Genomic DNA, 15,321 nt, shown 5'->3' with positions numbered 1-15,321 from the left:
CTTGTGCAATGATGCACTGATTTTAGGAGGTTCCTGACTAGCTCGGATAACTCCCTGGCTTTCTCTTCCGGGAGAAACACCTTTTTCTGGACTGTGTCCAGAATCATCCCTAAGCACAGGAGACTTGTTGTCGGGATCAGCTGCGATTTTGGAATCTTTAGAATCCACCCCTGCTGTTGTAACAGTATCCGAGATAGTGCTACTCCGACCTCCAACTGTTCCCTGGACTTTGCCCTTATCAGGAGATCGTCCAAGTAAGGGATAATTAAGACGCCTTTTCTTCGAAGAAGAACCATCATTTCGGCCATTACCTTGGTAAAGACCCGGGGTGCCGTAGACAATCCAAACGGCAGCGTCTGAAACTGATAGTGACAGTTCTGTACCACGAACCTGAGGTACCCTTAGTGATAAGGGCAAATTTGGGACATGGAGGTAAGCATCCCTGATGTCTCGGGACACCAGATAGTCCCCTTCTTCCCGGTTCGTTATCACTGCTCTGAGTGACTCCATCTTGATTTGAACCTTTGTAAGTGTTCAAATTTTTTTAGATTTAGAATAGGTCTCACCTAGCCTTCTGGCTTCAGTACCACAATATAGTGTGGAATAATACCCCTTTTCTTGTTGTAGGAGGGGTAATTTAATTATCACCTGCTGGGAATACAGCTCGTGAATTTTTTTCCCATACTGCCTCCTTGTCGGAGGGAGACCTTGGTAAAGCAGCCTTCAGGAGCCTGCGCAGGGGAAACGTCTCGACATTCCAAACTGTACCCCTGGGATACTACTTGTAGGATCCAGGGGTCCTGTACGGTCTCAGCGTCATGCTGAGAGCTTGTCAGAAGCGGTGGAACGCTTCTGTTCCTGGGAATGGGCTGCCTGCTGCAGTCTTCTTCCCTTTCCTCTATCCCTGGGCAGATATGACTCTTATAGGGACGAAAGGACTGAAGCTGAAAAGACGGTGTCTTTTTCTGCAGAGATGTGACTTAGGGTAAAAACGGTGGATTTTCCAGCAGTTGCCGTGGCCACCAGGTCCGATGGACCGACCCCAAATAACTCCTCTTCCTTTATACGGCAATACACCTTTGTGCCGTTTGGAATCTGCATCACCTGACCACTGTCGTGTCCATAAACATCTTCTGGCAGATATGGACATCGCACTTACTCTTGATGCCAGAGTGCAAATATCCCTCTGTGCATCTCGCATATATAGAAATACATCCTTTAAATGCTCTATAGTCAATAAAATACTGTCCCTGTCAAGGGTATCAATATTTTTAGTCAGGGAATCCGACCAAGCCACCCCAGCTCTGCACATCCAGGCTGAGGCGATCGCTGGTCGCAGTATAACACCAGTATGTGTGTATATACTTTTTATGATATTTTTCCAGCCTCCTGTCAGCTGGCTCCTTGAGGACGGCCCTATCTATAGACGGTACCGCCACTTGTTCTGATAAGCGTGTGAGCGCCTTATCCACCCTAAGGGGTGTTTCCCAACGCGCCCTAACTTCTGGCGGGAAAGGGTATACCGCCCATATTTTCTATCGGGGGGAACCCACGCATCATCACACACTTCATTTAATTTATCTGATTCAGGAAAAACTACGGTAGTTTTTTCACATCCCACATAATACCCTCTTTTGTGGTACTTGTAGTATCAGAAATATGTAACACCTCCTTCATTGCCCTTAACGTGTGGCCCTAATAAGGAATACGTTTGTTTATTCACCGTCGACACTGGATTCAGTGTCCCTGTCTGTGTCTGTGTCGACCGACTAAAGTAAACGGGCGTTTTAAAACCCCTGACGGTGTTTTTGAGACGTCTGGACCGGTACTAATCGTTTGTCGGCCGTCTCATGTCGTCAACCGACCTTGGCGCGTGTTGACATTATCACGTAATTCCCTAAATAAGCCATCCATTCCGGTGTCGACTCCCTAGAGAGTGACATCACCATTACAGGCAATTGCTCCGCCTCCTCACCAACATCGTCCTCATACATGTCGACACACACGTACCGACACACAGCACACACACAGGGAATGCTCTGATAGAGGACAGGACCTACTAGCCCTTTGGAGAGACAGAGGGAGAGTTTGCCAGCACACACCAAACACGCTATAATTATATAGGGACAACCTTATATAAGTGTTTTCCCTTATAGCATCTTTTTTATATATTTCTAACGCCAAATTAGTGCCCCCCCTCTCTGTTTTAACCCTGTTTCTGTAGTGCAGTGCAGGGGAGAGCCTGGGAGCCTTCCCTCCAGCCTTTCTGTGAGGGAAAATGGCGCTGTGTGCTGAGGAGATAGGCCCCGCCCCTTTTTCGGCGGCCTCGTCTCCCGCTCTTAACGGATTCTGGCAGGGGTTAAATATCTCCATATAGCCCCCGGAGGCTATATGTGAGGTATTTTTAGCCAAAAAAGGTTTTCAATTGCCTCCCAGGGCGCCCCCCTCCCAGCGCCCTGCACCCTCAGTGACTGCCGTGTGAAGTGTGCTGAGAGGAAAATGGCGCACAGCTGCAGTGCTGTGCGCTACCTTAAGAAGACTGAGGAGTCTTCTGCCGCCGATTCTGGACCTCTTCTCGTTTCAGCATCTGCAAGGGGGCCGGCGGCGAGGCTCCGGTGACCATCCAGGCTGTACCTGTGATCGTCCCTCTGGAGCTAATGTCCAGTAGCCAAGAAGCCAATCCATCCTGCACGCAGGTGAGTTCACTTCTTCTCCCCTAAGTCCCTCGTTGCAGTGATCCTGTTGCCAGCAGGACTCACTGTAAAATAAAAAACCTAAGCTAAACTTTTCTAAGCAGCTCTTTAGGAGAGCCACCTAGATTGCACCCTTCTCGGCCGGGCACAAAAATCTAACTGAGGCTTGGAGGAGGGTCATAGGGGGAGGAGCCAGTGCACACCACCTGATCCTAAAGCTTTACTTTTTGTGCCCTGTCTCCTGCGGAGCCGCTATTCCCCATGGTCCTTTCAGGAACCCCAGCATCCACTAGGACGATAGAGAAAATACGGTGCTTTCTTAGGCTGTGAGGAAACCTGAGGTAAAAATGTCGACTTCCCAGCTGTTGCTGTGGATACTAGGTCCGAAAGACCCTCCCCAAACAATTCCTCACTCTTATAAGGCAAAACCTCCATGTGCCTTTTAGAAGCAGCATCACCTGTCCACTGCCGAGTCCATAATACTCTTCTGGCAGAAATGGACATTGCATTAATTTTAGATGCCAGCCGGCAAATATCCCTCTGTGCATCTCTCATATATAAGACCACGTCTTTAAAATGCTCTATGGTAAGCAAAATAGTATCCCTGTCTAGTATCCATATTATCTGACAGGGTATCGGACCAAGCTGCTGCAGCACTACACACTGAAGCAATTGCAGGTCTCAGTATAATACCTGATTGTGTATATACAGACTTCAGGATAGCTTCCTGCTTCTTATCAGCAGGCTCCTTTAAGGCGGCCGTATCCGGAGACGGCAGTGCCACCTTTTTTGCCAAGCGTGTGAGCGCCTTCTCCACCCTAGGGGACGTCTCCCAACGTAACCTGTCCTTTGGCGGGACAGGGTACGCCATCAGTAACGTTTTAGAAATTACTATTTTCTTATCGGGGGAACCCCACTTCACACACTTTATTCAATTCATCTGATGGGGGAAGAACCACTGGATGCTTTTTCTCCCCAACTATAATACCCTTTTTTGTGGTAACTGGGTTAATGTCAGAAATGTGCAACACATTTTTCATTGCCGTAATCATACAACGGATGGCCCTTGTGGATTTTACATTTGTCTCATCGTCGTCTACACTGGAGTCAGACTCCGTGTCGACATCTGTGTCTGCCATCTGAGGTAGCGGGCGTTTTTTAAGCCCCTGATGGCTTTTGAGACGCCTGGGCAGGCACGAGCTGAGAAGCCGTCTGTCCCACTGCTGTACGTCATCTAGCCCTTATGTAAAGGAGTTGACACTGTCGGTTAATACCTTCCACATATCCACCCACTCTGGTGTCGACCCCGCAGGGGGTGACATCACACTTATCGGTACCTGCTCCGCCTCCATATAATCTTCCTCATCAATCATGTCGACACAGCCGTACCGACACGCACACACACACACAGGGAATGCGCTGACTGAGGACAGGACCCCACAAAGTCCTTTGGGGAGACAGAGAGAGAATATGCCAGCACACACCAGAGCACTATATAATGCAGGGATTCACACTACACACAGTGATTTTTCCCCTATAGCTGCTATAAATATACAGTTTTCGCCTATATTTAGTGCCCCCCCTCTCTTTTTCACCCTATTGAGCCTGGAAACTGCAGGGGAGAGCCTGGGGAGCGTCCCTCCAGCGGAGCTGTGAGAGATAATGGCGCCAGTGTGCTTCTCCCGCTTTTTTAAGGATATTTTTGGCAGGGGATTTTACACATATATAGTCTTACTGACTATATTATGTGTTTTATGCCAATATAAGGTACTCTTATTGCAGCCCAGGGCCCCCCCCCCCAGCGCCCTGCACCCATCAGTGACCGGAGTGTGTGGTGTGCATGGGGAGCAATGGCGCACAGCTGCAGTGCTGTGCGCTACCTTAATGAAGACCGGAGTCTTCAGCCGCCGATTTCCTGGACATTCTTCTTGCTTCTGGCTCTGCAAGGGGGAAGGCGGCGCGGCTCCGGGACCGGACAACCGAGGCTGGGCCTGTGTTCGATCCCTCTGGAGCTAATGGTGTCCAGTAGCCTAGAAGCCCAAGCTAGCTGCAAGCAGGTAGGTTCGCTTCTCTCCCCTAAGTCCCTCGTAGCAGTGAGTCTGTTGCCAGCAGATCTCACTGAAAATAAAAAACCTAAATATATACTTTCTTTTCTAGGAGCTCAGGAGAGCCCCTAGTGTGCAACCAGCTCGGCCGGGCACAGAATTCTAACTGAGGTCTGGAGGAGGGGCATAGAGGGAGGAGCCAGTGCACACCAGGTAGTCCTAATTCTTTCTTAGATGTGCCCAGTCTCCTTCGGAGCCCGCTATTCCCCATGGTCCTTACGGAGTTCCCAGCATCCACTAGGACGTCAGAGAAATAAGATTTTACTTACCGGTAAATCTATTTCTCGTAGTACGTAGTGGATGCTGGGGACTCCGTAAGGACCATGGGAATAGACGGGCTCCGCAGGAGACAGGGCACTCTAAGAAAGAATTAGGACTACTGGTGTGCACTGGCTCCTCCCTCTATGTCCCTCCTCCAGACCTCAGTTAAGGAAACTGTGCCCGGAAGAGCTGACAGTACAAGGAAAGGATTTTGGAATCCAGGGTAAGACTCAAACCAGCCACACCAAACACACCGTATAACTTGTGATAACTTACCCAGTTAACAGTATGAACAACAACAGAGCATCAGATAAACCTGATGCAACCATAAAATAACCCTTATTTAAGCAATAACTATATACAAGTATTGCAGAAGAAGTCCGCACTTGGGACGGGCGCCCAGCATCCACTACGGACTACGAGAAATAGATTTACTGGTAAGTAAAATCTTATTTTCTCTAACGTCCTAGTGGATGCTGGGGACTCCGTAAGGACCATGGGGATTATACCAAAGCTCCCAAACGGGCGGGAGAGTGCGGATGACTCTGCAGCACCGAATGAGCAAACACAAGGTCCTCCTCAGCCAGGTTATCAAACTTGTAGAATTTTGCAAACGTGTTTGAACCCAACCAAGTAGCTGCTCGGCAAAGCTGTAATGCCAAGACCCCTCGGGCAGCCGCCCAAGAAGAGCCCACCTTCCTTGTGGAATGGGCTTTTACAGATTTTGGATGCGGCAATCCAGCCGCAGAAAGAGCCTGCTGAATCGTGTTACAGATCCAGCGAGCAATAGTTTGCTTTGAAGCAGGAGCACCCAGCTTGTTGGATGCATACAGGATAAACAGCGAGTCGGTTTTCCTGACTCCAGCCGTTCTGGCTACATAAATCTTCAAAGCCCTGACTACATCTAGTAACTTGGAATCCTCCAAGTCACGAGTAGCTGCAGGCACCACAATAGGTTGGTTCAAATGAAAAGATGACACCACCTTCGGCAGAAATTGCGGACGAGTCCGTAATTCTGCCCTGTCCATATGAAAAACCAGATAGGGGCTTTTACATGACAAAGCCGCCAATTCTGACACACGCCTAGCCGAAGCTAAGGCCAATAGCATGACCACTTTCCACGTGAGATACTTTAACTCCACGGTCTTAAGTAGCTCAAACCAGTGAGATTTCAGGAAACTCAACACCACATTAAGATCCCAAGGTGCCACTGGTGGCAGAAAAGGGGGCTGAATATGCAGCACTCCCTTTACAAACGTCTGAACCTCAGGAAGAGAAGCCAGTTCCTTTTGAAAGAAAATGGATAGGGCCGAAATCTGGACCTTTATGGACCCTAATTTTAAGCCCATAGTCACTCCCGACTGTAGGAAGTGAAGGAAACGGCCCAGCTGGAATTCCTCTGGAGGGGCCTTCCAGGTCTCACACCAAGCAACATATTTTCGCCATATACGGTGATAATGTTTTGCTGTCACGTCCTTCCTAGCCTTTATCAGCGTAGGAATAACTTCATCCGGAATGCCTTTTTCCGCTATGATCCTGCGTTCAACCGCCATGCCGTCAAACGCAGCCGCGGTAAGTCTTGGAACAGACAGGGCCCCTGTTGCAACAGATCCTGTCTGAGAGGCAGAGGCCATGGGTCCTCTGTGAGCATTTCTTGCAGTTCCGGGTACCAAGTCCTTCTTGGCCAATCCGGAACAAAGAGTATTGTTCTCACTCCTCTTTTTCTTACGATTCTCAGCACCTTGGGTATGAGAGGGAGAGGAGGAAACACATAAACCGACTGGAACACCCACGGTGTCACTAGTGCGTCCACAGCTATCGCCTGAGGGTCTCTTGACCTGGCGCAATACCTTTGTAGCTTTTTGTTGAGGCGGGATGCCATCATGTCCACCTGTGGCAGTTCCCATCGATCTGTAATCTGTGTGAAGACTTCCTGATGAAGTCTCCACTCTCCCGGGTGGAGGGCGTGCCTGCTGAGGAAGTCTGCTTCCCAGTTGTCCACTCCCGAAATGAACACTGCTGACAGTGCCTGCACGTGATTCTCCGCCCAGCGAAGAATTCTAGTGGCTTCTGCCATTGCCACCCTGCTTCTTGTGCCGCCCTGGCGGTTTACATGAGCCACCGCGGTGATGTCGTCTGACTGAATCAGCACCGGTTGGTTGCGAAGCAGAGGCTCCGCTTGACTCAGGGCGTTGTATATGGCCCTTAGTTCCAGGATATTGATGTGCAGACAAGTCTCCTGACTTGACCACAGCTCCTGGAAGTTTCTTCCCTGAGTGACTGCCCCCCACCCTCGGAGACTTGCATCCGTGGTCAGCAGGACCCAGTCCTGTATGCCGAACCTGCGGCCCTCGAGAAGGTGAGCACTCTGCAGCCACCACAGAAGAGACACCCTGGCCCTGGGGGATAGGGTGATCATCCGATGCATCTGAAGATGTGATCCGGACCACTTGTCCAACAGATCCCACTGAAAAGTCCTCACATGGAACCCGCCGAAGGGAATGGCTTCGTATGACGCCACCATCTTTCCCAGGACTCGCGTGCATTGATACACCGACACCCGTTTTGGTTTTAAGATGTCTCTGACCAGAGTCACGAGCTCCTGGGCCTTCTCCTCCGGGAGAACACCTTCTTCTGGTCTGTGTCCAGAATCATGCCCAGGAAGGGCAGTCTCGTCGTAGGAATCAGCTATGACTTTGGAATATTCAGAATCCAGCCGTGCTGTTGTAACACCTCCCGAGAGTGTGCTACGCTGATCAGCAACTGCTCTCTGGATCTCGCCTTTATGAGGAGATCGTCCAAGTATGGGATAATTGTGACTCCTTGCTTTCGCAGAAGCACCATCATTTCTGCCATTACCTTGGTAAATATTCTCGGTGCCGTGGACAGACCAAACGGCAACGTCTGGAATTGGTAATGACAGTCCTGTACCACAAATCTGAGGTACTCCTGATGAGGTGGATAAATGGGGACATGCAGGTAAGCATCCTTTATGTCCAGAGACACCATAAAATCCCCCTCTTCCAGGCTCGCAATAACCGCCCTGAGCGATTCCATCTTGAACTTGAACCTTTTCAGGTAAATGTTCAGGGATTTTAAATTCAATATGGGTCTGACCGAACCGTCCGGTTTCGGAACCACAAACATTGTGGAATAGTAACCCCTTCCCTGTTGAGGGAGGGGAAACTGTACCACCACCTGCTGGAGATATAATTTGTGAATTGCCGCTAACACTACTTCCCTTTCTATGGGGGAAGCTGGCAGGGCCGATTTGAGGTAACGGTGAGGGGGCATCACTTCGAATTCCAGCTTGTATCCCTGAGACACAATCTGCATAGCCCAGGGATCCACCTGTGAGCGAACCCACTGGTGGCTGAAATTTCGGAGACGCGCCCCCACCGCTCCTGGCTCCACCTGTGGAGCCCCAGCGTCATGCGGTGGACTTAGTGGAAGCCGGGGAGGACTTCTGTTCCTGGGAACTAGCTGTATTGTGCAGCTTCTTTCCTCTACCCCTGCCTCTGGCAAGAAAAGACGCATCTCTGACTTTCTTGCCTCTTTGCGACCGAAAGGACTGCATTTGGTAATACGGTGCTTTCTTCGGTTATGAGGGAATATATGGCAAAAAATTTGACTTCCCAGCCGTAGCTGTGGAAACTAGGTCCGAGAGACCGTCCCCAAACAATTCCTCACCCTTATAAGGTAAAACCTCCATGTGCTTTTTTGAGTCGGCATCACCTGTCCATTGCAGAGTCCACAGGACCCTTCTGGCAGAAATTGACATTGCATTTATTCTAGAGCCCAGTAGGCAAATGTCTCTCTGGGCATCCCTCATATATAGGACAGTGTCTTTTATATGCCCCAGGGTCAGTAATATAGTATCCCTGTCCAAGGTATCAAGTTCCTCAGACAGAGTATCTGTCCATGCTGCCACAGCACTACACATCCAGGCCGACGCAATTGCCGGCCTCAGTAGGGTACCTGAATGTGTATAAACGGACTTCAGGATACCTTCCTGCTTTCTATCCGCAGGATCCTTTAGGGAGGCCGTATCCTGCGACGGCAGGGCCACCTTCTTAGATAAGCGTGTCAAAGCTTTGTCTACCCTAGGGGATGATTCCCAGCGTAACCTGTCCGTTGGCGGGATGAGAATCCCAAGCTTTTTCACATAACTCATTTAACTCATGTGAAGGGGGAAAGGTCACTTCTTGCCTTTTTTGCCCAAACATATAAACCCTCTTGTCAGGGACCGGGTTTACCTCTGAAATGTGCAATACATCCTTCATAGCTATAATCATGTATCGGATGGCTTTAGCCATTTTAGGCTGCAACTTTGCATCATCGCCATCGACACTGGAGTCAGAATCCGTGTCGATATCTGTGTCAACAATCTGGGATAGTGGGCGCTTCTGAGACCCTGACGGCCTCTGCGCTGTAGGATCAGGCATGGGTTGAGACCCTGACTGTCCCAAGGCTTCAGCTTTATCTAACCTTTTATGCAAGGAGTTTACATTATCGTTTAACACCTTCCACATAGCCATCCAATCAGGTGTCGGCGCCGTCGGCGGAGACCCCACATTTATCTGCACCTGCTCTGCTTCCACATAGCCTTCCTCGTCAAACATGTCGACACAATCGTACCGACACACCACACACACAGGGGATGCTCTATTTGAGGACAGAACCCCCACAAGGCCTTTTGGAGAGACAGAGAGAGAGTATGCCAGCACACACCCCAGCGCTATATAACCCAGGAATTACACAGTAACTTAGTGTTTACCCAGTAGCTGCTGTATTAGTGAATTTGCGCTAAATGTATGTGCCCCCCCTCTCTTTTTACCCTCTTTCTACCGTGATTCTGCAGGGGAGAGCCTGGGGAGCTTCCTCTCAGCGGAGCTGTGGAGAGAAAATGGCGCTGGCGAGTGCTGAGGAAGAAGCCCCGCCCCCTCAGCGGCGGGCTTCTGTCCCGCGATTTTGTGAAAAATAATGGCGGGGGCTAATACATATATACAGTGCCCAGCTGTATATATGCTCTATTTTGCCAGGAGGTACTCAATTGCTGCCCAGGGCGCCCCCCCCTGCGCCCTGCACCCTACAGTGACCGGAGTGTGTGGGTTAGTGTGGGAGCAATGGCGCACAGCTGCAGTGCTGTGCGCTACCTCATGTGAAGACAGGAGTCTTCTGCCGCCGATTTTGATGTCTTCTTGCTTCACTCGCCGGCTTCTGTCTTCTGGCTCTGCGAGGGGGATGGCGGCGCGGCTCCGGGAACGGACGACCAAGGGTGAGTTCCTGTGTTCGATCCCTCTGGAGCTAATGGTGTCCAGTAGCCTAAGAAGCACGACCTATCCGCAGTTAGTAGGTTTGCTTCTCTCCCCTCAGTCCCACGTAGCAGAGAGTCTGTTGCCAGCAGATCTCTCTGAAAATAAAAAAATCCTAATAAAATACTTTCTTATTAGCAAGCTCAGGAGAGCTCACTAAAGTGCACCCAGCTCTGACCGGGCACAGATTCTAACTGAGGTCTAGAGGAGGGACATAGAGGGAGGAGCCAGTGCACACCAGTAGTCCTAATTCTTTCTTAGAGTGCCCTGTCTCCTGCGGAGCCCGTCTATTCCCATGGTCCTTACGGAGTCCCCAGCATCCACTAGGACGTTAGAGAAAAAAAGAAAACCACAACATCTGCTTCATAAAAACAATGACACTATTACAATGTATCATTTAGTATATATTCACTTTATTCTACTATTTATAACACTAGACATTGGAACCCTCAGCACTCCCTCGTATCAAGATGTTTAAAGAACTAGAACGGATCCTTCAGACGAGCATTTTAGCGATCACTATGAATTCTGTAGGCGCTGTGACTGTTCCCAGTGCCAGGGTGTTTCAGTCGTTGATACCAGCAACTGTGCAATTTACAAAGTACAACACTGGTAGATGATGCATGATTTTGTGGCATTTCAGTGTGACCTTAGTTTATATTGCCACTGGTTATAAACAGCAAAGATCCAGCTACTGCAGTATTTTCAGAGCCGTTCGTTAAGAACAGGGCAAAATCTTCCAAAACACCCGTCACAATGAGCCAATAGATACATTATGTCTCTGAACGAGCCAGTAGACATATCATATGAAATGTCAATAACTGAACAGCGATTGCTAATGTATCCTACTGCACTACACGTCAGGCCTGCCAACCTAGCCGGTACTGTAACAAATCCACAATTCATCATGATGCAACTGTTGATGCTTTTAAATCAGCCGGACCATAGACTTAATTCAGACCTGATCGCAGCAGCAAAATTGTTCTCTAATGGGCAAAACCATGTGAATGCAGGTAGGGGGCCAGATATAACATGTGCAGAGAGAGTAAGATTTGGGTGGGTTATATTGTTTCTGTGCAGGGTAAATACTGTCTGCTTTATTTTTACACTGCAATTTAGATTTCAGTTCGAACACACACCACCCAAATCTAACTCTCTCTGCACATGTTATATTCCAAGCCCCCCCCCCGCAGTGCACATGGCTTTGCCCATTAGAGAACAATGTTGTTGCTGCGGTCAGGTCTGAATTAGGCCCCATGCATCAAAAATGCATCAAACACACCTCCCCCAGTACTTTTGGTGTTTTAGAATGCACTAAACAGGACTCTATACAGATCCATTTATCATTTGATTTTCATACATTCTTTCATTTACTTTAAAAGCACTCAGCGATCAGAAGGAGTTCTTAGCAGGATAAGTCACAGAATCCCAGCTAATGACAGATGGGATGACAGCTGAAGTGGGGGTACAAAGAGCCGCCTGCTGCGAATACCAGGAAGCATGTGTGTAACAGTTTATAAACCGTCCATATGGCATCAACACCAAGAAGCAATGTGTTACAATATGCAACACTGCTCTTCTTTGTAGCATCTAATACCGCTTTCAGATCGCAGTGCTGGGTCTCACCTGGAAACGAGTCCTTCCCGAGTGGGACCCGGCATTGGACCTTAAACACCGCCATCCCGACCTGCCGGTATGCCCGTTCGGGTTGCAATCCGGGGGCGGGGACGGAGTTGGAATCGAGCCCGGGTGTGGAGGCAGCGCTGCAAGATGACCTCATCTCTCGCCGCCTCTCTCTATGCAGCGAACGGGTACCGGGTCTCACTGACCCGGGTAACCCGTTCCCACTGCACCTGACACGGTAATTACCCAGGAATAACCCTTCTTATAACACGAGTTGAATTAATGGGTCAGGCGACCCAGGTTTTCTGGTGTGACCCTTTCACACCGTACAGCGACCTGTGACGACCTGGCAATATACCGGGTCCATACCATGTTATTTGTGCGGTATGAAAGGGGTATTAGGTGTCCATCATAAAATGTTACCGACTTAAGAGCTGATTGAGCACACAGGGACGTAAGTGTTGCTCATTTAAAATATACATAGCATTAGGGACATGGGTTGCCTTAGCTTACTGTAAGAACTGGAGAGCCTAATATGGACTGCAATATATAGCCCAACACCTACTTACATGCAGAAAAAAATAATAACTTGCTACAAGTGGTTGCCTAACATTCATGATGATATCGACAGATGAAGGATGCTTGAGTGGAATAGCACACACAGAGTTCCAGAAGCCAACAAGATACAGCAATTCCTTTACAGGCAAACGTGCCACAGGGACACACAGTCAATCAGCACACAGCTGTCAAGATCGTGTGTGTGCATGTTAGTGTATATATGTATACACAAACACATATACAGATGGGTCCACAGTTATCTTGGCTAGTTTGCTGCACCTAGGCACAACATGGTTTATTAACATAAACCCTTCATCTATTGTTCTCAGCTGCAATACAATACAGAGAACAATACAGCAGGGGATTAAGACATTACAGCAGGGGATTAAGTCCGATTGGCCAGTCTCAGTTAATCCCATTAAAGGTCAAGATAAACATGGACCCATCTGTACATGTACTGTATACAGCGAGAGAGAGAGATGGATACGTACAAAGGATAGTGTATAATATAATGGATACATGTTCACTTACATGGCAGGTTTGCTTCAAGTTCTGCAACTTCTGAAACAGAAACACAAAGAACCAGTCACATACACACCAACACTGATGGACACATCACGGAGCATAATAAGAGCTACAGCAGGCGTCTTACTAAGGCAATACAGTGATTATCAATGTGCTGCTCACCTGTGGTGTATCTTGGGAAGACTACCGTCTTGTTACTACTATGGATCAACATTCGATTTTACTTACTATTTTTAATATACTAATATAATATTGAATGACTAAATAGATATATTACTATTTTTTGACAGACCACAGGTACATTTCCTTACATGATCACTGCGCACTTTGAAAACGTGTCACGCAAAATATTGCACCATGGTGTACTAGGCTAGAGGAGAGAAAATTCCGTACGCAACGTAGCAAAGGGTTCTTCACTGCTAGGGCAATAAGGATTTGGAATTCCCTGCCAGAGAAGGCGGTGATGGCGGACTATGTAAATGCATTTAAAAACGGATTGGATAAATTTCTGATTGAAAAAGATATCCAAGGTTATAGCATTTAAAATATTGACATTGATAATCTGGAAGGAACATGATTTATAGTTGTTAATAACTAGACATAAAACATTACTTCAGCAGGTACATTATAATCAACTCAGCTTAATACAGAATACAGGGTGAACACGAGGGGCATTTTGCCTCTATTCAACCTCATTTACTATGTTACAATACATATGAGGATGACAAAACTGCGGCGTATCATTTTCATTAACTATACAGGAAAAGCAATACGCTGTGACGCGGTGGCAGAAACAGCCGGACGCAGAATAAAAAGTATCCAGGCGACATTTGTAATGAGATGCTACAAAGAGGTTTTCCAATTTTCACTATTGTGCACTTTGAACCAGAGAAGCAGCACGGAAAGCAATATTCCAGCTGACAATTTCAGCACACTGAGAGCAATTCAGCGTGATGCCGCGGCAAGCACGCATACAGACTAATACGGCATTGTACTATCAGATGTGTCAAGTGGACACTTTAGAGCAAGAAAACTTTGAATGCACAGGGAAAGGGACAAGCACTAATTAATTTAAATTTGACATTTATTATATAACAGCAGAAACAGAGGTTGCCGATATGCAGTACTCCCAACCAACCAGATGCTTTCCTGCATCTAGGAAAGCTCTAACGGTACGAACATTAATTCTGGTACCAGGAGCAGAGCAATCAATAGTAATAATATCAGCTGGAAGATACTTGGCGTCATTTATTAAAAGACTAGGAAAGGATGACTGCACCAAAAAATAAATAGAAAATCAGTTGCTTTTTTAATACCGTTGACAATTATCTTTCTAAGGCAGGCATGTCCAAACTGCGGCCCTCCAGCTGTTGAGAAACTACACATCCCAGCATGCCCTGACACAGCTTTAGCATTCTCTGACAGCAAAACGGTGTCAAGGCATGCTGGGATATGTAGTTTCACAACAGCTGGAGGGCCGCAGTTTGGACATGCCTGTTCTAAGGGTTTTAGGAGCTTACACCGTAGATCAGAGGTTCTCAAACTCGGTCCTCGGGGGCACACACAGTGCATGTTTTGCAGGTCTCCTCACAGAATCGCAAGTGAAATAATTAGCTCCACCTGTGGACCTTTTAAAATGCGTCAGTGAGTAATTAATACACCTGTGCACCTGCTGGGTTACCTGCAAAACATGCACTGTGTGTGCCCCAGAGGACCGAGTTTGAGAACCTCTGCCGTAGATGTTTGGGATCAAGTTGGAATCACGGGGGATTCGATTTTCCTAGGTTTCATGTCAGGAACTATAATGACGTTTAAGTCATCAAAAAAAATCACAGTGATTTTCTGGTGGTTTTGGTCACCGAGGATGTAATAGCCTGTGATATAGAGGCTGAGCCGCTAAGCTGCCGGCCACGTGAGTTGGGTTCTAACCATCTAAACGTCACAAGCTGTCCGTAAAGGGACCAACTGTGAATGACTGGGTTACAGCCGGCCATTGCCATATAAATAAATGGATGAGCTCTTAATTGTCAGAGAATGGATTTTCCCGCACAGAAATGGGGGAGTCTGCAATAAACACTATGGGGTCTATTCAATTGAAGTCGAAATTGGCGTCAAGTCGGAAAGACGGCAGTTTCTGACTTTTTTTTTGGTCCAATCAGGTTTCGATCTATTCAATGTCGAATTAGCATCTAATTCCGACAGGTTTCTGGAAAGTTTTCAGCAATGCTGATCCGACTTAAA

General features: G+C 47.9%; 1 protein-coding gene across 3 annotated transcripts in view; it reads right to left on the bottom strand.

Moving 5' to 3' along the window:
- UBE2F (ubiquitin conjugating enzyme E2 F (putative)) overlaps nucleotides 1–15,321 on the bottom strand; it is a 490,291-nt gene that overhangs the window by 437,989 nt on the left and 36,981 nt on the right. For all 3 annotated transcript variants that reach the window (XM_063933173.1, XM_063933174.1, XM_063933172.1), the window contains exon 3: nucleotides 13,087–13,116. In XM_063933173.1, coding sequence (XP_063789243.1) covers nucleotides 13,087–13,116 — 30 coding nt within the window. The remainder of the gene's footprint in view (nucleotides 1–13,086; nucleotides 13,117–15,321) is intronic.

Source organism: Pseudophryne corroboree, chromosome 7 (assembly GCF_028390025.1).
Source record: "Pseudophryne corroboree isolate aPseCor3 chromosome 7, aPseCor3.hap2, whole genome shotgun sequence".
Classification (NCBI taxonomy): domain Eukaryota; kingdom Metazoa; phylum Chordata; class Amphibia; order Anura; family Myobatrachidae; genus Pseudophryne; species Pseudophryne corroboree.
Note: the sequence above shows the minus strand (reverse complement) of the source record. Positions and strands in the feature narration are given on the sequence as shown.